Raw genomic sequence first — 21968 nt, 5'->3', positions numbered from 1 at the left:
AGAGTGAGTTCTAGGACAGCCAGGGCTGTTACACAGAGAAACCCTGCCTCGAAAAACAAAGAAAAAAAGAGAGAAAGAAAGAAAGGATTGCCAGGTGGTGGTGGTGCACACCTTTAATCCCATCACTCGGGAGGCAGATGCAGGTGGATCTCTGTGAGTTTGAGGTCAGCCTGGTCTACATGAGTTCCAAGATAGTAAGGGCTGTTAACACAGAGAAACACTGTCTTGAATTTTTTTTTTCCTGGATACAATTGACATGAGAGGGGCTAGGACTGTCTAAGCTCTGTTTGTCAAGAGTCAAAGGCAGCGGTGATCAGGTGAAGGGGAGATGCTCAGGGTGGGGGCTGAGTTGAGGTAGGGACCCCTCAGCAGCCAACGGCTTCTGTTTTCCACATCTCCCTGGGGTGTGTGTTTCGGGGCTTATTATTCCTTGAAAGCTATATGGACCATGAAGCCCATCTGTCGCCCTGTTGTAGCCAAATTCATTCTCATACCAGGGAATGAGACTGACAAAGTCGCCGTTGAGGGTATCAAAAGTGAAAGCGGGTGTTAAAGTCTCTGGAGACGACGTGGCCCTCAGTTTAGCTCAGAATGCTTGTTTCATCATTGTAGGAAGTTAGGGCCTGCCAGGCCAAAAGGAGCCAGCCTGGAGTCTGCCTGGAGCTGTCAAAGGGCCTGCCTGTGCCTGGCCAATAAGGAGGGACCAAGCGGTGTTTCCTGAGTGCCTAGCAACAGGCGCTGTCAGAGGTCCTGATCGTGCCTAGCCAATGAGAGACATGAAATGTCAGTTGCCAATGGATCAGAATGCCTGGGTGCCGGGAGGGTATCTGGCCCCGAAACAGGGACTGCTAACAGGGTTTGAGCTCGCCTGATCAGCCTTTTTTTTTCCCCGTTGCGGCTGTAATATTTGTATTTTGCCCGGCACAGGTTCTAATCATCTTCCTCTCCTCACTCGCTGTGCTGCACAGTGCTCCCAAACGGTGTATTTACCCTCGGTCCCTTCGACGGGTAAGCGTAGGGACCCCATTCTTTCCTTCCTTTGAAAGGCCCATCGGTCCGTTTGGCAAGTAAGCATTGGGATCCCCAGTCTTTGCCCACCTAGTTAGGAAGGTTGTTTGTTTTGTTTTCGGTTCGCCATGAGGGCTGACCAGGAGGCAGAACCAATTCTTGGCTCCCGAACGCCGTTCCCTCGTCCAGAGACACCGTGTGGGCACACGGCTGTGGCCTAAAGACCCACACAGGTTCCCCACTAATCCCCAGACATAAGGCTCTGCTACAGTTTCCCACCCCTGCTGACTGTGGATAGCCAGTTGCCCCTCTCAGAGGGATGCTGACGGGCAGGGTGGAATGGTCTGTCATCTGTGGGTTGACAGGGAGAAGTGAGCTGCCCGGCGGCCTGGCCTGAGGTGTGAACTGTCACTGGTGTGAGCTTCCTGCTCGACTGAAGTCTCAGGGTGCTGTCTGAGCCTCAGGAGTTGGTGACACTCCTAGGCTTCCCTAGCCTGGTGTGCAACTAGCCCGCAGTGAAGGCTGTGGGCCCCTGTCGGACCTCCGCTGGACTGTGTGCCTGTCCTCTGAGCCGCCTGCTTCTTCCGGGGCTTCTGTCCCTCCAGGTGGTCCCGGCAGGTCTGGCCCTGCGCAGCTGACCCCGCCGACATCCCAGTAAGGCATGAAGGGCAGCCGGGGGCCCGCCTTGGGCTTCGGCAGCCTGTCCGGGAATGGCAGCGTTTCGCTGGTAAAGCTGGAGTCCCAGGACCTGAGGCCTGTGCCACCCTAAGGGTCCGAGCCCGCCAGAGCCGTCAGGAATGCCTGCTGCTTCTGTGGGGCCCGTGCGGTGGGAGCTTGGGACTGGCTCTCAGAGCAAGGCTGCCGCTGATTGCTAGGCAGGAATTGTGGACCTAGAGACTGGCTCCGCCCCGCGGGACTCCGGGGCGCAGCTGCCACCTCCCAGCCGCTTCCCGACTGGCCTTCACGTGGGCTCTGCAGTTCCACAACAGCTCCTCGTCCGGAACTTCCTGGGGCGGCGACCAATCGCAGAGTCCTTCCTGTCCGTGCCCCGATCAGCCGGCTGCCAATCGGCGCGCCTCCGCCCCCGCCCCTTAAAGGAGCCGCCGCCGCCGCTGAGCCGGGCGAGCGACTCGAGGTTCCGGCCCCCACCCGCAGCATGGAGGCCGCCCGGGGGCGGCTCGGGCCGGAACCCGACCTTTTGGCTGTCGCCGACCATCAGGCCGCGAATTTCAGCAGCCAGCCGGTCCGAACGCCTTTGAAGCCGCCCTCAATCTTGAGGGCGTCCGGGGAGGAAGAGGCTGAGAGCGTTGGAGTCGCGAGTCGTCACCCACGAGCGTCCCCGAAGACGTCGAGCGGCAGCATCGTCCACCGGCAGGAGCCGGGCGCTTGGGAGGAACAGCCGGGCATCAGGGCGACGCCGTCAGGGACCGGGGGCCGCGGGGGACCGGCAGGTTCTGAGCTCGCCCCGCCCCCGTCCTCCTGGCACCAGGACCCCGAGCCCGGCGAGAACCAGCCTTCCGCCCTGAGGGTCTGCCGTCGAGGGAGCCCCGGCGGCGTCGAGATGAATGTGGAGCCGCCGCAGGGAGAGGATGCAGACCACGACGAAGAGGAGGCGGCGGCGGGTAGGGCTGGCCGCTCGTTCCCCAGCCGCCTTCAGGACAGCCGCAGCCTGGACGGGCTGAGTGGGGCGTGCGGCGGAGGGGGATCCTCGGCGACTGGCGAGGCCGGCGCGGGCGGGGGACGTCGAGCCACCATCTCCAGCCCCCTAGAGCTCGAGGGCACGGTGAGCCGCCACGGCGACCTTACCCACTTTGTTGCCAACAACCTACAACTCAAGATCCGTCTGAGTGGCGCCCCTCCGCCCCTTCCCCCTGCCTCTGCGCGGCCCAGCCTGACCCCCGCACCCACTCCCACTATTCCTCCCATCGACCCCGACGTGCTGAGGGATCTGGAGAGGCTGAGTCGCGAGCTGGGCGGCCGGGTGGACCGTCTGCTCCGCGGGCTGGGTGGTGCGGTGCAGGAGCTGACGGCACTGAGCGTGGGCTGTATCCAGACCTACCGCGACGCTGTGGATTCCTTAGGCGAGGCCGTGGACATGAGCATCAAGGGCATGTACACCTTACTTGCGCGCTGCGAGGAGCTAGAACGGGCTCTGCAACCGGTTCAGGGGCTGGCACGCCAAGTCCGAGATATCCGACGTACTCTGGAGGTGTTGGAGGCCCTATGCAAGTGACCAGAGGCAAGAGGAGAGGCCATGCCTAACCTGGCCAGGCCGGGGTCCAGTCGGACCCTAAAGATTCTTCGAAGAGCCCTGGTGGAAACTGCCGGCTGAGGGGAGGCCTGTGCGTTAGAGGTTCTTCCACAAGCGTTTAGGTGACCTGTGCCCATTCTCGGAGTAAGGAGTGTGAATGGAATGGGGAAGTCGTCAAGATTTTCCTTCTGGAAAGGGATGTAGCTCTGCTTCTATTCAGTTGGTCAACAGTCTACCCTGTTCTTCCTGACTCTTCTTCCTCGCTAGAACGCCATCCTTGGGAACGCAGGCCTTTAGATCTCTGCTGGTGGGGTAGGGCAGACCACCACGCGTGCCGAGAAGAGAACGGAAGGGCCACTGTTTGCTGTGGCTGTCCTGATCCCAGTGATCAGACCCCCAAGTGCCAGGGGCTTTAGGAGCTCGAGTGGTCCTCGGCAGGCGCCGTGCAGGCAAGGGCGCACATCTGCTAATGCATAACCCCCTGCTTCTTCCCTCTGGTCCCCTAAAATGCCACGGGGTGGAGCAAGTAGGTGCACATTTCCTGGTGGAGAGGGTGAGTGGACGTTCTCACCGATCTCGGTGAAGTTTAGAATTGTTGCTGGTTTTGAAGCCCACCTGCTGTGGAGTTTTGTGGAATTAAAAGTACCGCTGCTGCTAAGGCTGAGCCTGTTTCTGTGTGGGGTCACAGGGTTGACAAGCCAGAGGAATGGGAATGAAGGTAGGGGTGGCTCCTGGAGCTCCCTGGGGGGTGGGAACTGGGGGTGTGGAGGAGGAAGTCTCATGCTAGAGGGACAAGGATCTAAGTCCTGCTTCAGATCTGAAGGAGATAATTACACAAAGGATCCACAGAGCCACAACAAGCAGAAGCCAGCAAGGGTCTTTAGAGGAGGGGAAGGGCTTTTCTGCTCCCGATGGACAGGCAGACGCAGATTGGTTATCTTGGTAATGAGAAAATATAAACTCCTGGCAGCTCTGTCCCTGACCTCTGTGCAGATCAGTCATGTATAATGATTTGAGACAGTTGTGTCCCAATCACAAAGACTGTCTTCTCCTTACAGTTTTACACAGTACATTCAGGAACAACATATAATGATCATAGAATCTCCAAGATAACAAAAGTAATGATTTTCGCATCCCAAGACGCTCCCACATTTTGGACATATTCCAGTACATTTGTTTAGTTCAGACTGTTTCAGGATTAGAAATACTGCTTTATGAACTATTCTTAGATGTCTCCCTTTTAGAAAAATAATTAAAACTAGTAAGACCACCTTGGAATACAACTAAAACGAGGAATAAAAAAGACTTGAGAGAATTCCATACCTTCATCTAAAATCGCAGAGGAAAAAAAAGGCCACATTGTTAAAAGGAATAAAAAGAAAATAATTGTATACTTCCATCTAATAACTGCAAAAACAAAGCATATTATTTGAAATTAAAAAATAAAGATGCACTCTGGCCCGTACGGGGATCGAACCCGCGACCTTGGCGTTATTAGCACCACGCTCTAACCAACTGAGCTAACCGGCCAGCTACAACGAGCTTGCCTTTTTAAAGACATGTAAAAGGAACACACATTCCCAGTCAAGCAAAGAAAATCTTCTAAGGATATTTTGGAGGAAGGAAAATGCGTATATCCAAACTAGCAGTGAGTAGTTAATCAATTTAGCGATCAACTTGCAATTTTAACAGGCACGAATAATACGATTTTAACACTGGATTGCCGGTCAGGGCGTAAATGTGATCTGGAAGGAGGTTCTGGAACCCACTCCCAAATACAAAACCACCGGAACGCCAGAGGCAGAGCAGTGAGTAGTCGTGAGTAGACGGGCTCAAGGTCCGTTCAGGTCTCAAGAGGTGTTGGAACTTTTCTAGTTTCCGTTAAAAGAAAGAACAAAGGCACCGCTGGGATTCGAACCCAGGATCTCCTGTTTACTAGACAGGCGCTTTAACCAACTAAGCCACGGCGCCTATCCGGTGAAGTAACTTCTTCACTACTTGCCCAGGTCACTCCTAGGGCAGATGAGCAACCAGGAAATAACTCCCGGTGCTGCTGGAAAAGGTAGTAGAAAGGACTGGAAGTCAAGGGAGTGGTAGGTGTTGTGAACACAGAGTGATTCAGAAATTGTCACGAGGACAATTTGTCTCTAGATTACAAAACTGAATGTAGACCTTACAAGCTACACCGACGACGAGGATGGGATTCGAACCCACGCGTGCAGAGCACAATGGATTAGCAGTCCATCGCCTTAACCACTCGGCCACCTCGTCCTCATGAGTGATACTTGCGTTGGCTTCACTGAGACCTGAACCCTCACTCCTGACCGAGTCCGCCGGTGTCTGCGTTTCCAGGACTCCCGGCCTAAAAGCCGCGCGCAGTCGCAGAACAGTGACGGAGCTAACTCTGGGCGGCCGCGAACTCCGGCTGGCTGGCCTCGAGTCCCGCTTTGCCCAGAATCGCTGGAGTATCCGCAAAAATGCTCACTAGAAATAAATCACTGAGCTATACTGACTGGGCGGCGTCAAGATTTGGTTCCCGAGCCTCTCCTTTTGTTCTTTGAGAGATGTTTCTTTTTTGATCATTGGGACAAAAATAAAGGAAACGGAAAAGGTTGGATGACCCCGACGTGATTTGAACACGCAACCTTCTGATCTGGAGTCAGACGCGCTACCGTTGCGCCACGAGGCCGGCCGGCCACAGGCCTGCACGGGTCACCTCATGGCACTATAGGAAGGATTTTTTTTTTTTTTTTTTTTTTCTTTCTAATGTTCCTGGAAACCTGAAATATGGCTGGAGCCTCTCCCCTCGGAGGAGACCGCACCGTCTGAACTCAGCAAAGCAGCTCATCCCTCTGACTCCACGGCCTCCCGTCCCTGTCTGCTCCAGGAGTCCTGTGAAGGTCAGCTGAAAGGATATCAATGCCCCCCACAAGGCAAGCAGCGGTCTGGTGATCCAATGTCACCAACTAAGGCCTACTCTTAACTGGATGCAGAAGGACAGCGACTTCTTGGCCTTCCCCCTCCGTTTTCATCAGGGGTCTATCTTCTCTCCTGAGGCTGCAGCGTTCCCTAGCTCCAGCCCTCACCTGTACACACTCAGGGCTCCCGAGTCTCGCTCACAGACCGCTCACAGCGGACACCTCCCCTTGACTATTTCTTCTTTCCCAGGTCTTTTGCACGCGCCATGACAGGCCATGAAAGGGGAGACTTTTGACTCTTCCCTCTCCCTCACATCCGGTTTCCAGTCCCCAAATCCCGTCTGTTCCAATCCCTCAGGAATTCTGCAGATGCCCATGTCCATTCTCTCGGCCTCCCCGGCTCGCTTGCTATATATCAAGCTCCTCTTTCATCTGGGCTCCGGAAGGTCCTCCATCGCTCACTGGCTTAAAATCAAAGGCTCTTTGAAGTCGGATCCAGTCTTAGCTCCTTGGGTTTACAGAGTCAAGAAGTTGAGTTCTGAGCGCCTGTGGGCTCTTCATATACAATTCATATATAGGCTACTTGGTACACTTACGTAATCTTTTTTGGGTGACTTGTTTTCTGTGACAGCGTTTCTCTCTGTAACCCTGGCTGTTCTGGAACTTGCTCTATAGACCAGGCTGGCCTCGAACTCACAGAGATATCTTCCTGACTCTGCCTCCCGAGGGCTGGGCCACAACCAATGGGTTAGTAATCTTTATCTTTTTAAGACTTGTAATCTTATCTATTTTTTAAGATTTATTTTTATTATTTTAATTATGTGTATGTAGGAGGAGTACGTGCACAAAAATGCAAATGTCCGCAGAGTCCAGAGGTGTGAGATCCCCCGCAGCTGGGGTTACAGGCTGTTGTAAACCACCTGATGTGGGTCCTCAGGAAGAGCAGTATGTGCTCCTAGCCCTTGAGCCTCTACTCACCTTTGCTTGTTTCTTCGTTCGTTTAAAGACGGCTCACTTAGTTGTCCAAGCTGACCTTGAAGTTGAATTCTTTTGGTTTCAGCTTTCCTGGTGCTAGGATGACAGGAATACAGGGCTAGAACTAACTTTTAAAGTTCTGGTCTTTTTTATTTTTTGAGACAGGATACTATATACTATATATTACTTTATAGCTCTGACTGGCCTTGAATTTTCAGCAATCTCTGCCTCAGCCTCCCAATTGCTGGGAAGACAAGCATGTGTCACCAGCTTATTTATGTTCCTTTCACCCTCCCTCCCTCGCTCCTTCCTCTTCCTGCCTCTCCTGGTCTAGGAATGAACCCAGTGAACTCTTACAAGCTAGGCTACTGAGTTATATGCCTAGCACCTACTGAATCATTGTCAAATGTCTAAACTCATCACAACCCCAAATGTCTGTGAACCACGGCCTACAGTATTGCTTGAAGGGCTTTCAAAATCCCTGTCTGCCTGTTTGCCCCTCACATTGCATTCAGGACTCAGTTCAGGGCAGACTTCCTCCCCATGTGGAGTGCCTTTCCTCCATCTCCCCAGGGGCACTTAAATACTCCTTGTGCTGTTTTGAGCACTGTCATACTCTGTGGCTGAAGGGCCTAGCACGCTTGACAATCTTCCTGCCTCCCAAGTGCTGGGACTGTGGCCTTTTATTTTCCAACAAGATCTTGCTAAATTCCCCAGGCTGACCTTGACTTTGTATGGTAGCCCAAGCAGGCCTTGAGCTCACAATTCTTCTGCTCCCCACCCCCATGCTGAGATTACAGGCCTGTGCCATCAGGCCCCGAGAGAAATACATTTTGGTTGTCTGAGACCAGCCTGGATAATATGGAGGTCCTCTGTCAAAGGAAGGCGAGAAGAGAGGGAAGGAATAAAAGAGAGAGGCAGAGAGAGACAGCTGGGTAGAGCTGCTCATTCTGCACTCCAGTACTGGGGAAGGGGTGGCATCATCAAAGTTCACGGAATTCACAGCTAAGGACTTCTCAGAATATATACAGATAAGACAATAAGATAAAATAACTTCTTAGAAGGCAATAAACCTTTTTTCCTTTATAGTGGAAACAATATGACCATCAAAAGTATGACTCCATAAAATGTGATCATTGAGAGGTTTGTTGTTGTTGTGTTTTTTTTCCCCCAAGACAGGGTTTCTCTGTGTAACCCTGGCTGTCCTGGAACTTGCTCTGTAGACCAGGGTGTCCTCAAACTCAGAAATCCCCCTGCCTCTGCTTTCTGAGTTCCAGGATTAGAGGCGTCCACCACTACTGCCAGCTGGCATATAATTTAGTCTTTACTGATAAATTGTTCTTGTTTTAAAAGAAACAACACTTGGTTCATGTTTTTAATCCAGCTACTCAGGAGGCAGATGTAGGGATTTCCATGAGTTGGAGGCCAGCCTGGTCTACGTAATGAGTTCCAGGCAAGTCAAGGGCCATAGTGGAACCCTGTCTTGTCTCAAAACAACAAGGAACAACCTTTTATTCTCTACTAAAATGATAGTGAGTGAAGAATAAAGTCCTCGGTGTGGCAAGCCTCGAAGTACTGACATTAGAGGACGGTGAGAGGCAGAAGAATCTCAGACTCAAGAACAACCTGGGCTACTTAGTGCGACACCGTCTGGTGGGCCCGCACAGCTGTCAAGATCTGCTCAAGACCATCTTTGGCTGCAAGCTTGAGGCCAGCTTGTTTTTGATGGAGCAGTAAGCCAGAAACTAATAAAATGGTTTATGTGTGAAAAAACGGGGACACAGAGATCTCTAGATGACTCTGCTTTGGAATCATGTGTTTAATATAATCATAAAATGAAATTGAAAAGCTAAGATGGCGGCCTGGGCACCTGCACTTGGTGCAGGCACGTGCCAATTTGCAGGCCGTTCCGTGATGTGGCAGCAGCTCAAGCCTGACCCCTGTTGGCACTCCCTCTTGAATGGCCAGCTCTGCCCCACCACGGGGGTGGTCCTTGGCATCTTGGGTCCCTTGAGCCTGGAGGAAGTGGAAGAGTTACAGCAGCCCCGACTGTGGGTCACTGATACTGGAGCAGAAGTGGACAGGCTGGCCAAAGCATGAAGGCCACCTAGGTTAAAACATCCACAGCACTGCACAGCAGGGTCTTGATCCTTGATGCAGGTAGGGCTCCGTGATCCCTCGGTCCTGATAGAGCTCGATGTTCCCGGAAGGCAGACTCAAACCCAGGCGGAAAGCATTCTTTTCTGATGATCAGCATGAAGGGCAAGTCACCAGCAGCCAGGCAGCTCTTTCTGGAGGGGCTTGGCACAGGCCGCCACGGTGACGTCTGGCTGCTCTAGGACAGGCTGCCAAAGTGAGTCCATTCCTAAGCAACCGCTCTGGAGACCAGCCGAGTAAGTCTAGGGTGAAGTCGATGCCCGGCACGTGTTGCCAACAGGTTACCAGCACATGTTAAATGGAATGCCTGTGCCCAAACTCCAGAGCAGCTGTCCGAGCAGGAAGCACAGTCCCCTAGGCCCTGGAAGGGCCCCAAGCTCAGAGATGTACATATACTCTTACATTCCTTCCCAACAAGGGTGATTTGAACTATCTGATAATGTTCCAGGTCACTTTTCCTGACTGATGTCACTAACACCCCCTCCCCGTGTGTGTGTGTGTGTGTGTGTGTGTGTGTGTGTGTGCGCGCGCGCATGCACCCCACAAACATTAGGAGAGAGGAGCCCCAGTCCGAAGTGAGACAGCTGAAGCACATGCATCACCCATAGTACCTCCTAAGGCCACAGAGTGGCACTAAAACTCAGAAACAGCTTTTCTAGGGCAGGCTTCTGAGAACCAAGGTCGTGGAAATGACTGGACAGACCCACCAAGCTCACTTAGTGCCATTACCGTATAACATCAAGTGTGAGTACCTAGTTTCTGCCATCTAGTAGCCCCTTAGGCTAGAAGCACTACAGGCAGAAAAGCCCAAACTTCCAGATGCTTGAACCTCAGACCACACAGCCAGACCCAGATCCTTTTCCTCTAAGTATCTCTCATGCCGGAGATCCCAGAACTTGGGAGGCGGAGACAGGAAAACTGCCGTGAATACAAGGCCAGCCTAGAGTACTCAGTGAACTTCAGGCTAGCTAGGACTACAGAGTAAAACCCTAGCTTTAAAAAAGAAAAAAAAAAAAAAGTATCTCTTGATTCCCTCCAATCCACCTGCTCGATTCCATCTGACCTATCCCTTCTGGATGTTTCTTTCTTATCTTTCCCATTCATCTTCTACTTAAAAACTATTTTCTATGTTGCAACCAGAGTCTAGAATGCAAATCGGATTATGTCTCGCTCCACGGCTGCAGAAGCTGAGAGAATTTAGTGTTGCCCAGAGCTCCGACACCACTCTGATCCCCTCCCCCTCTTGTGTAGGCTTCAGAATCCTTGGCTTCCTTTCTGTCTGGTAAACACGCCCTTGCTCCTCCCTCCGTCTGGTAAACACGCCCTTGCTCCTCCCTCCGTCTGGTAAACACGCCCTTGCTCCTCCCTCCGTCTGGAATGCTGTTTCCCCAGATCTCCACAGGTCTGACTCCTTGCCCTCAGACTTTGGGAAATCTTCAAAAGCGTGCCCTAGCTTTTTCCTAGCTCTTCGTCCTGTGATACAGCCTCTTTAGCCTCGGTCCCGGGAGCTGGGGTTACAGGCTGTGAGCTGCACAGTACGGGTTTAGGAACTGAATTTAGCTACAGCACTCTGTGCTCTTTCTTTGCTTCTTTGTTTTCTGGACTGGGTTTCTCTGTGTTAACAGCCCTGACTGTCCTGGAAGTTGCTTTCTAGACCAGGCTAGCTTTGAACTCTCAGAAATCCTCCTGCCTCTGCCTCCCAGGTGTTGAGAATAAAGGTGTGTGCCATGTCCTCTTAACTACTGAGCCATCTCTTTAATTTTTGTTGTTGCTGTTTTGGGTTGTTTTGCTTTGTTTTATTGAGACAGGATCTAACATTGGCCAGCTTGACCTAGAACTCACTACATAACTGAGCATGACCTTGAATTTCTGACCCTTCCCCCACCTCCAAAATTCTGGGGTTATAAATGTTTGCCCCTACCTAACTTAAGATTCAGGTTATATGAAAAAGTTGTTAGATAGTTTCACTATTAGGACCTCGAGTGGAGCTTGGTAGTAAAGCCCTTGCTTGGTACGGTCCAGACCCTGAATTGATAAATAGGGACCTTCAATGCTATAAATTATCCCTTATGCTTTAGAGTGCCGTTCTAGGCTTTAATGCTGTAAGATTCAGAAGGGAGGGTGGAAGTTTACCTCACTAGAGAGTGCTTACCTATATGAAAGCGGTCTGGAATTTATCGCCAATGCTGAAAAAAATCAGGAAATCACATTTTTATACCACTATTATCTAAGTTACAAGCCCTACACAAATTTCATCCAGCGTTCCAGTGTGTGTGTGGTGGGGGCTTTTACAGTTTGGGATCTCATGTGTGGAGGATCCTTTTACCTGGTTTGGGATCCCGTGTACTGTCAGCTCTGTCCCCTTCATTCAGAACTCCTCAGTCTTTCTTTCACGACCTTTAACTAAAATATTTTGACTTTGAGTTATGAAAACTCACTGGCTTAGGAAAAGGAAACCCATGTATTACTCTAGGAAGACAAACATATTTCTTCTAGGTTTTGGTCAATTCCTTAAAACAAAAATTTAGGAATTATCTGTTTTCAAATTCTCCTTTGATATTATTTGCATTACCCTTTTTATTTATAGTACCGTGCAGGGCTTTTTATTATTACTTTTAAAATGTTTGCTACCGATCTCCCTCCCTAGAATATAAAACTGAAGGGAGAGGCTTAAGTTTATGTATCAACATACTCTCAGAGCCAAGCACAGTGCCTGGCATTTGAGAGCCGTCTAGAAAGATTTGTTGAGTGAATTAAGTCAGAAATACCTCTGAGCCTTGTCTTTTCGACTCGTTTAAAGGCACAAGGAAAGGAATGGAGAGAAGAGAACTGCCAATTGGCTGGGAGGTCCGTTATCATTGGAATTGATTGTGAAAAGGGAAGGTGGTGAGGACGTTCCAATCAGCAGGGATTTCATTGGAAGCCCCAGATCAGTCAGGTCGCCCTAGTAACAGGGTCTGAGCGATGTCGGAGGCCTGACATCTCAGATAGTGAAAGGGATGCTAACCCAGCATCCCAGTCTGGGTTAAGCCTCCCAAAGGACTCCACGCTATTCCAATTCTTCCCTCTTCACCGTTTCTGATCCAACCCCCTCGGTTCCCGAAGCACTCACCTCACCCACATCCTATTCTAATCGTTTCTGTGCTCGGCAAATCTCATTAAACTGAGACACGTTTTCTGGGGGAGAAATGAGAGTCATTCTGGGGCGGGGGAGTTTTGATCTGGGGGGTCCTCTGACAACCAGGGGTTCGGTGACAGACGGCGACTGCGAGACAAGCTCCGCACACCCTCCTCTCCCCTCGTGCCCAGAGGAGAAGGGAGGATCTGGCGGTTCCCCTGCGCGCCCGGGGGGTCCACTCAACCGCTCACCTCCTCGCCCACCAGGAGACCCGACCCCCCGACTTCTGCCCAGGGCGCGGTGCTATCGCGAGACTTCCGGAAACTGCTGCGTGGCGCCTGCGGACGCAGTTACCATGGCAACTGGGCGGCGCCTGAGCGCGCGGGAAGGAGGCTTAAACAGAGAAGTCTGGCCTGCTTGGTGGGGGAGACTTGAGGCGTGACCCATCTCAGACTTCCACAGCCTCCGCTCTGGGTCCCCGAGGCCATGGGTCGGATCTCCGGGCTCGTGCCCTCTCGGTTCCTGACGCTCTTGGCTCATCTGGTGGTTGTCATCACTTTATTCTGGTCCCGGGTAAGACACGGACTGGACGCGCGCGTGCCCTGCCATTCTCATCTTGGAGTGGACCCAGCTCAGCTCAGCCCACTCCTCTCCCGGGCCTTACCCAGTTCGTTGCGCCCGGTCCCCGGGCCCTCCCCCACTTGTCCCCGCAACCCCGTCCCTTCTTTGACTTTTCTTTCTTTCTGCCCGGCTCACCAGGAAAGCAACATCCAGGCTTGCCTGCCTCTCAAGTTCACCCCCGAGGAATATGAGAAGCAGGACGTCCAGTGAGCGCTTGGGACGGGATGAGAATGCAGGGGTCTTCAAAGACGCTCAGAAGCTCTGATCCAACCCCTTCCCTTTCTGCAGATTGGTGGTAGCTCTCTGTCTCACCTTGGGCTTCTTTGCGGTGGAGCTGGCCGGCTTCCTCTCAGGAGTTTCCATGTTCAATAGCACCCAGAGCCTCCTCTGTATCCTTTCTGCCTGCCCAGCGCCCCTTTCCATCCCTTTAGACCTTTTGGGCAGAAGTCTCTGCTCAGGGGGCAAACCGAATCTCTAGGTGAGAGGTCTTAGACAGTATGGGGAATGTAAGTCTTCAAACATTTGTTCAATCCTGTCATAAACCCGGTTCTGCGATCCCCAGATGGGGTAAAGCCATTTTCTCCCATTCGAGGGGGAGGGAGATATACATCTGTGAATCAATGTGATAAGCACTATGTTGCAGAGTATGTAAAATATAAAACAATAGGAGAACTCAGAAGGAACTAAGACAATGAAGCACAAAAGAAGGTTCTTGATGGCAGAATGTGGTGCCTGCCACAGGCCTTTAATCCCAGAACCAGGGAGGCAGGAGCAGGCGAATCTCTGAGTTCGAGGTCAGTGTGATCTACAGAACGAGTGACAGGACAGCCGGAGCTACGCAGAGAAACCTTGTTTCAAAGAAGGAGAAGAAGAAGGGGGGGGGGAGGAAAGAGAAGAAGGGGAGGGATGGAGGGAATGGAAGAATGAAAGAAAGGATGAATAAAAGAAAGAAGGAGGATGAGAAGAGAAGAAGGCAATGGTTGCGGCTCTTGATCTGAACTGTGGACAAGGAGGACCAGGCACTGGAGAGATTCCTGCAGTTTATCAGGCCTGTAGGTATTCTTGTGTGGCCTAGGGTGTATGTAACATTAACCTCCCCCAGAAGTGTGCAGGGTTGCCCTAGATATGTAGAAAGGGGTCTCCCCCTTTTTTTGGTGTTTTGAGAAAAGGTTTCCTTGCATAGCCTTGGTTGTCCTAGAACTAGCTTTGTAGTCTAGGTTGGCCTTGAACTCACAGAGATCCACTTGCCTCAGTCTCCCTAGTGCTGGGGATTAAAGCTGTGTACCACCACCTCTAGTCCGAGCTCTGGTCTCTTAAGCATCGTTGTCCACACATTCAGAATGCATGACTGCCCGCTCGGGCACTTGCTTTATGGGGAGGAAATAAGAGATGAACCCAGGTCCAGATGGGGCCCGTCACTCCGTTACTTTCCTTGACTCAGCTGTGTTTTTAAGCCATTGCAGCCCACTGTAGCGCATCTGTGGCCCTATCTTTCTTCATATTCGAGCGATGGGAATGTACCACATACTGGTACATTTTTGCTTTCTGCAGGTGCCGTAGCACCCAATATTCTAGAACAGGGGTGGGGGTGGAAAGTCTAGCCTAAATCTGAAGGTTTTCCCCTCCTAGACCGTTCGTGCACCTGTGAAATTGCTAGTGTTTTGAAGTGTCATACGCATCCCGAAACTCAGTCCCATATAGCGTTTGGAGGTTTGGGTGTTTGTGTTGGAAGGGGCCCTGAACCTACGCCCTACTTTTCACAGTGCCATCCCAGCTCTCACGGAAACGGCTTTATTCATCGCTGTCTTTGGGCTGAAAAAGAAACCTTTCTGATCACGACCTGGACGTAGGAACCAAGGCTTGAAAAGTGATGAGCTTTCTCTCGGTGGTGGAAGAAGAAAGACAGTTTTTTCTCTCCCCACTCTTATGCCCCGCCCACTGCTTCTAAGCAGAGGATGGCAGTGTTGGGATAAGATCTCTCAAATCTTGGCTTATAATTTTATTAGAGCCTTGTACTAAAATACATTTTTTAGTAAGAGCTAGGCTGATGCTATTTTTCAGAAGACAACTGGGTGGGCCAAGGAGCCGGTGTAAATAAAGACTTTTTTCCTAGCCTTCCTGTACGTAAGCTAGTAGGTGATCCTTCTATTTGGATTTTTACGGTACAAGATAGACGGAAGTAAGTGGGCGGAGATATGTAAATAAGCACCACACACAGAGCTTCTAGTTTGCCGTGTGCGAGCGGAGCATTCTGGGAGGATTTTATATCTCCCTTTTGGGCGCCGAATGGAAAATAATTTATATATTGCAAGCTGTAAATAGGTATTACTCTACGGTTGCAAGAGCCCTGAATCACTGGGTTTGTGCTAAAACTGTCACATTTTCACCCTTGCTTTAACCGGTAATATTTTTGCCCAATAAACAATGGGACCCCGCACTCTGTATCGTCAGAAGGTTAATCCTTACCTGTTCCTCCTTTTGGAGGGCAGAAAGAAAATGATGAGTGGAGCTTACATGATTTGCTGATTAGCATTTCCTTGTAGCCAGGACCTGACAACATCCTGGTTGCTCCTATCTGATTCTCTGACGATCACACTTATTTTCTGCGTGCAAATTGATAGAACATTGTAAGTAGGCATTTAGTTTCATAACTTGCTTTGTCGCTGGTCATAAGCTTGGTTAGGTTTCTTTTTGGTAATTATCTTTTATCTTAGTCATCTGATTGCTCAGATTTCTTATCTGTTGCAAAAAGTGCCATTCTCTCAAAGGTGGAGTCCTGGCTGTAGTCTCTTTGGACACTTACCAGAGTCCCAGAATAGCACTTAGTCTCGTGCTTACTAACAGCCTTTCCCCTATGATCTTTAGCATCCCTTCATCTCACCTTGATTCAATGACCTAACCATAGGCAAAGCACTCTTAACAGTATGGAGAAAAGAGATTGTGGTACATGATACAAAAAACCAAAACCACAACTACTTAGGAGTTATAACTCCTAAAGTTATGACTTGAGAGCCACCAAAATATTACATGTCTCAGCTATTGCTTGAGTACAACTCTCAGAGAAGTCCACACCCTTGCATGTGTCTTACAGAACGTGGAAAAAATAGCTTTTTCAGGAGCTTTACTGACGGGGTTGCCAAATATAACTATTATTTAAAATTAAACAGTGTGAACTTGCAATTAAGTAGGTGCATACTTGCTGTGTTTGAGGCTCTGGGTGAGATCCTCAGCATCAAAAACTTAAATGTAGCTGGAATGGCGATGCTTGCCCACAGTTCCAGCACTCAGATGCGGAGGTCAGCCTAGTCTGCAGAGTGAGTGATTCCAGCCAGGCAGGGATACAGAGTGAGACCTTGCTGAAGTTGGTCCAGCTGTGGAGGTTCCATGCTGAGTTCCTCCAGCATCAAAGCCATGAAGAGGGTGGTGGTTCTGCAGCTCAGGATGGAGGCTAATCTCAGCCTGAGAAGGTTCCCTAGGCAGCTGTAGGCTTGAAACAGTTCTGTCTGCCGACTGATGAACATTATCATCTGTTGACTGGATTGTCAAGGACAGATCCCTTTGGACCCCCAGGAAAATGCTCCTTTTTGTAGTCAAATCTTTCAAAAATTTCTCAAAGCACTTCCTCCCCCCCCCCCCTTTTTGAGACAGGGTTTCTCAGTAGCTATGGAGCCAGTCCTGGAACTCACTCTGTAGAGCAGTATGGCCTCAAACTCACACAGATCCACCTGCCTCTGCCTCCCGAGTGCTGGGATTAAAGGCATGCACCACCACCACCCGGCTTCTCAAAGCACTTTTATGAAGCAGTGGATTTAAGAAAACTGTTAAAACACATTCTTAGGACTGAGAATGCTATGAATTCCTGAGTCTAATCTTAAACTGGCACAAAGGAGATTTAAGAATGTGATTTAAGAATGTGAAGCCGGTATAAAGCTTCCTTGTAACACATGTGCCATGAAGCACAGTCTCCGGTTTGTCAGCCATCACGTCTACCTCTGAGATTTGATGGATTATTTCACAAGGTTGTAACTATCTTATATACACCAGCTGTGTGTTTCATAGGCACTTGCTTCGGCAGCATGTGTGCTAAAACTGGGAGGGCCCCTGTGCAAGGACGAAGCACACATTCCTGAAGCATCCCATACTTTTTGGTGAGGTTTTCCTGTGATTTCAAGAGACTACATATGGGGTGGGAGGGGTCAAAAACTTGTACAATTTAAAAATATCACAAACATGAGCTGATTTCCCCAAAAAAATTTAAATAAAAATTAAAAAGAGGTAGAAGAAGCCTGGCATGGTAATAGACATCTTGGTCCCAGCACCGCCATCCTTTCTCAAAAAGAAAAAAAGATGGAAAGAAAAAGAAGGAAAGAAAGAAAAAAGGAAGGAAGAAGGAAGGAAGGAAGGAAAGAAAGAAAGAAAGAAAGAAAGAAAGAAAGAAAGAAAGAAAGAAAGGCGGAGTAAGAGGTAACATTAGTGCAGATTAGTCCTAAAAGTGTTAGAATTAACCTGGTGGTGGTGCCTCACGCCTTTAGTCCCAGCACTCAGGAGGCAGAGGCAGGCAGATCTCTATGAGTTCAAGGCCAGTCTAGTCTAAGGAGTGAGTTCCAGGCCAGGTTCCAGAGCTACACAGAGAAACCCTCTTTGGTAAAAAAACAAAACAAAAAACCCAAAACTACAAAAGTGTTAGAACTGTTACATTGTCACCAGCCCACTAAATAAGTGTTGGTGAGCATTCTCTTTGCTGACTCCTCCTCCTCTCCCTCCTTCTTTGTGCCCAGTTTAAGATTAAACTCAGGACTTCATAGCATTCTCAGTCCTACCACCACCTGGCACTATTACTACTTTTTAATTACATTCCATTGATGTATGTGATATGCTTGTATGTGTGTGGCCACGTGTGGGGAGGTCAGACGACAACTTGCCAGAGTCCGTACTTTCCACCCACCAGGTTAGGCTTGGGAGCAGGCGTCTTTATCCTCTAACTCCACCACACCCTTTTATTTATTTTAAAGACTTATTTATTATGTATACAGTGTTCTGGGCACCCACCAGATCTCATTACAGATGGGTGGGAGCCATCGTGGGTGCTGGAAACTGAACACAGGTCCTCTGGAAGAGCAGCCAGTGCTATTAACTGTGAAGCAGTCTCTCCAGCCCTTATTTGTTTTTAAGACAAGGTCTCAAGTGTCCCACACCTCCTGGAACTTGCTGTGTAGCTAAGGATGGATGACCTTGAAGGTCCTCATCTCCCAAGTGCTGGGATTACAGGAAGGCTCACTCAACTGTGCTCAGTTTCCGTGGCTTTGAGGTTGAAACTTAAGGTCTTGTGCGTGCTAGGCAAGCAGTCTCCCACCTGAGGTATATATATATCCTTAGTCCCCACTCCTAGTCTCCTCTCTAGTCCTTAAATACCAGCTAGATGCTTCTGGTTGTTCTGTAACTGTGAAACAGCAGCTCTGAACCCGGATGTTTCCCCACCACCAAAAGGCCATTTTTCCCTCCCTCTGCCTCAGCTCCCTCATCTGTACTCACAAGTCGGTGCCAGAGAACTTACCGGTCAGCATCAGAAACAGATTGTCATTTTGCTGTGATGTTAATGGCTTTCTAGATCTGAGGGTTATTTGTTTATTTTTGGTTCTTTTGAAACAGGCTCTCTTTATTACATAGCCCTTGTTATCTTGGAACTTGCTGTGTAGATTGGGATGGCCTTGAACTCACAGATCTGCCTGCCTCTACCTTCTGATTGCTGGGATTAAGGATGTGTGCCACACGCTGGGCTATAGATGTCAGAACTATTTAAGAGACCCTTGTCATAACTGGAAGAATAAAGCCTACAGCCTGAGCCGGGCGGTGGTGGCGCACGCCTTTAATCCCAGCACTCGGGAGGCAGAGGCAGGCGGATCTCTGAGTTCGAGGCCAGCCTGGTCTACAAGAGCTAGTTCCAGGACAGGCTCTAAAAAAGCTGCAGAGAAACCCTGTCTCGAAAAACCAAAAAAAGAAAAAAGAAAAAAAAAGCCTACAGCCTGAGTACTCAGGGTTCTGAGGCTTGAGTCCTGAAGGTTCTCTCTCGGGCCACTTCATCCTAGATCTGTAGTTACCTGACACTTTCTGTGAGCATGGTAAGTCTGTTATGGGGTGTGTTTCCTACAAGGCGGGGTGGAGGGTGGGCACCCTGCGGCTTGAGGAGCAGTCATCTGACTGAACTTGCTTGCTATTTCTCAGTAATAAATACTTTTATGGGTGTGGAGGAGTGTGCTACAACCACCTGTGAAAGGGACCAGATTGGTTCCTGTCAGCTCATAGACGATCTGTTGGGGCTGCAAGGAAGATTGAGCTAATCCCAGTGGGGATGGGGTAGACGGGGCAGTAGTAGATCCATAACGTTAGGACCTTTTCAATGAGTTTACTTGGATCATGGGGACATCTGTTGTTTTCATCTGTTCAGCATCCATTCTTTTCCTAATAATGGTACCCCATTTGGCTTCTTAAGAATGGTACCCCGTTTTTAGTCTTTATGCTCAGTAAGAGGCTAACAGTCACTCTCTCCTAATCCTCTTTTTGCTTCATGGGTGACCAGGTAGTTTAACCTGCCCAATACCAGCATTCCATCTTCCCTGCTCCAGTGATTAATTCAACTGTAAACCTTAACAAGCCAGGATTCATGCTGCATACTTGGTAAAGAGAAGCTTAGGGTTCTGATAAATAAAGCATTCTACAAAATCAACTGACTAGAACAGTAGGGAGGGAGTGGTGACTTAGTGCATAAGGGCTAGTGCTGCTCTGGCAGAGGACCCAGGCTCTGGTACCTAGCACCCACATCTTGAAGCTCTAGGGGATGTGAGGCCCCTCCGTGGGTACCTGCACTCATGGTCATATATCTAGCCACACAATTTTAAAAAATGGCCAGGAGTGGTGGTGCATGCCTTTTTAGTCCCAGTACTCTGGAGGCAGAGGCAGGAGGATCTCTATGAGTTAGAAGCCATCCTGATCTTCACAGCAAGCTCCAGGCAGCTGGACTGCATAAAGAAACCATTCCTTGTCCGGGCGGTGGTGGACGTGATTTTAATCCCAGAACTTGGGAGGCAGAAGCAGGTGGATCTCTGTGAGTTTGAGGCCAACCTGGTTTACAAAGCGAGGTCTAGGACAGCCAGGGCTATATACATGTTGCAGGGGACTGCTTGCATCCTGGCCGCCCAGCTAGCTTAGCCCTGAAATAACCACACAGAAACTGTGTTAATTAAATCACTGCTTGGTCCATTAGTTCTAGCTTCTTATTGGCTAATTCTTACATCTTAATTTAACCCATTTCTATTAATCTGTGTATCACCACATGGCAGTGGCTTAACAGGTAAAATTCCCAGGGTCTGTCTCTGATGGATCCGTGGCATCTCTCTGACTCTGCTTTCTTCCTTCCAGAATTCATTTCTGTGTACTCTGCCTACCTAAGTTCTGCCCTATCAGGCCAACGCAGTTTCCTTATTCATTAACCAATAGCAACACACAGAGGGGCTCCGACACCACCTCCCCTTTTCTATTTAAATAAAAAGAAAGGTTTTAATTTTAACATAGTAAAATTACATATATCAGGCATCGAACAAGAATTACAGTACAATATTTCTATTTACTTTATCTTTTATCACAACTAAGGAAAACTATAACTATCTATCTATTCTTCAACTCCATCAAAGACTCCAGAAGGATATAATATTACCTTGTAAGCAACTTCTAGAACTCTAGAATTGACAGAGACATCTCACTGCTTGGACAGTCACCCAAAGTACCATTGGGGCATCCATCTTCAGCCTACAGGCCTATAGTATCCAGCAGACTTTTCCATGAAACAGGAAATTTCAAAGACAGTTCAGTCACTTTCTTCTGTGTCCTGTAGAATGTCTCGCAGACTCTTTCATGAAGCAGGAACCCTAAAGGATCATCTCACCTTTAGGCAAGTTCAGCAGTCATTTCTCTGTGGGTGCTGCATGTCCAGTGAAGCAGTCCAAGCAAGAAGTTTCTTTCCCAAGTGGCTAAGGAGCCTCTTCAATACCCATCTTCCTCTTGAAGTAACTGATGATGCCAGGAGCAGATGTGTCTCACTTTCATGAACAGTCTTAAGTTCTTAAACATTTTAAATGCCATATTCTGTAGTTTTTGAAAGGTTTGAAGAATGCCTACCCATCTGAAATATATCTCTATACATCTAGAAAATCTAAATAACATGAATAAAGGCTTAACTATTATAGATGACTATATATTTGGTTTTTCGAGACAGGGTTTCTCCTCTGTAGCTTTGGAGCCTATCCTGGCACTAGCTCTTGTAGACCAGGTTGGCCTCGAACTCACAGAAATCTGCCTGCCTCTGCCTCCTGGGTGCTATATTTCTTAATTATACATTACATTTTTAAATGAGCTATACAAACACAATACCTTAATCAAGATCAGAAATACATATTTATATATAACAAAATTGACCTTAAATTTGTATCAATAAACCAAGATCCATACCAATGCAAATCTCTATAGAATAGCCCCCTTTAAATGTAAGAGAACATTTATAAACAATATTTGGGAATATGGGCATAGTTTTGTCTGTACTGCTTCCTGCTGATTGGGGGCACTGTTAATCAGGTCTTTTATGGTGTATCCTGTGTAGGTTCATCTCAGTCAGTATCTGGGTGAAGTAATTTTTTGAGGGTGTTCATGGTGACCTTTCAGGGGGGTGTGACCTATTAAACCATGTTTGTCTGGAAGTATTCCACAGATTCTCATCTTCTGTGGAAACAAAAGAAAAGCCTCTTTTCCAATGCAACATATCCTTAGACTCAAATGTTGGAATCAAGATACATTTAGGGGCTGGAGAGATGGCTCAGAGGTTAAGAGCATTGCCTGCTCTTCCAAAGGTCCTGAGTTCAATTCCCAGCAA

The 21968-nt window shown here is 49.1% G+C and overlaps 2 protein-coding genes, 1 long non-coding RNA gene and 5 other non-coding genes across 8 annotated transcripts; 3 read left to right on the top strand and 5 right to left on the bottom strand.

Annotated features, from left to right (window-relative positions):
* The first annotated feature begins 2116 nt into the window (after positions 1 to 2116).
* On the top strand, positions 2117 to 3917 carry Borcs6 (BLOC-1 related complex subunit 6). The gene has a single exon (XM_038327608.1). It carries the CDS (start codon positions 2165 to 2167, stop codon positions 3239 to 3241), a length of 1077 nt encoding a protein of 358 aa, XP_038183536.1. The 5' UTR covers positions 2117 to 2164; the 3' UTR covers positions 3242 to 3917.
* A 798-nt stretch (positions 3918 to 4715) lies between these two features.
* Trnai-aau lies at positions 4716 to 4789 on the bottom strand. The gene has a single exon. It is a non-coding gene; the product is annotated as a tRNA-Ile (tRNA).
* A 367-nt stretch (positions 4790 to 5156) lies between these two features.
* On the bottom strand, positions 5157 to 5230 carry Trnat-agu. Its single transcript has one exon. It is a non-coding gene; the product is annotated as a tRNA-Thr (tRNA).
* Positions 5231 to 5448: 218 nt separating this feature from the next.
* Positions 5449 to 5530, bottom strand: Trnas-gcu. Its single transcript has one exon. It is a non-coding gene; the product is annotated as a tRNA-Ser (tRNA).
* Positions 5531 to 5876: 346 nt separating this feature from the next.
* On the bottom strand, positions 5877 to 5948 carry Trnaw-cca. Its single transcript has one exon. It is a non-coding gene; the product is annotated as a tRNA-Trp (tRNA).
* A 5137-nt stretch (positions 5949 to 11085) lies between these two features.
* On the bottom strand, positions 11086 to 12711 carry LOC119812283. The gene is made up of 3 exons (XR_005285066.1): positions 12422 to 12711; positions 11636 to 11712; positions 11086 to 11495 (listed from the first exon to the last, which is right to left on the bottom strand). It is a non-coding gene; the product is annotated as an uncharacterized LOC119812283 (long non-coding RNA).
* A 15-nt stretch (positions 12712 to 12726) lies between these two features.
* Positions 12727 to 15087, top strand: Tmem107 (transmembrane protein 107). The gene is made up of 5 exons (XM_038326833.1): positions 12727 to 13000; positions 13187 to 13254; positions 13337 to 13437; positions 14503 to 14599; positions 14812 to 15087. Exons 1-5 carry the CDS (start codon positions 12914 to 12916, stop codon positions 14879 to 14881), a joined length of 423 nt encoding a protein of 140 aa, XP_038182761.1. The 5' UTR covers positions 12727 to 12913; the 3' UTR covers positions 14882 to 15087.
* Positions 15088 to 15492: 405 nt separating this feature from the next.
* On the top strand, positions 15493 to 15628 carry LOC119813814. Its single transcript, XR_005285262.1, has one exon. It is a non-coding gene; the product is annotated as a U8 small nucleolar RNA (small nucleolar RNA).
* The last annotated feature ends 6340 nt before the right edge of the window (positions 15629 to 21968 follow it).

This window comes from Arvicola amphibius, chromosome 4 (assembly GCF_903992535.2).
Source record: "Arvicola amphibius chromosome 4, mArvAmp1.2, whole genome shotgun sequence".
NCBI lineage: Eukaryota > Metazoa > Chordata > Mammalia > Rodentia > Cricetidae > Arvicola > Arvicola amphibius.
Note: the sequence above shows the minus strand (reverse complement) of the source record. Positions and strands in the feature narration are given on the sequence as shown.

What these genes read in the sequence shown, in the direction of transcription:
- Borcs6 (XM_038327608.1), top strand. Translation starts at nt 2,165, where the DNA reads ATGGAGGCCGCCCGGGGGCGGCTCGGGCCGGAACCCGACCTTTTGGCT.
- Tmem107 (XM_038326833.1), top strand. Translation starts at nt 12,914, where the DNA reads ATGGGTCGGATCTCCGGGCTCGTGCCCTCTCGGTTCCTGACGCTCTTG. An exon ending in TATGAGAAGCAGGACGTCCA is followed by an intron (nt 13,255 to 13,336) that starts GTGAGCGCTTGG and finishes CCCTTTCTGCAG; the next exon opens with ATTGGTGGTAGCTCTCTGTC. An exon ending in TACATTTTTGCTTTCTGCAG is followed by an intron (nt 14,600 to 14,811) that starts GTGCCGTAGCAC and finishes TACTTTTCACAG; the next exon opens with TGCCATCCCAGCTCTCACGG.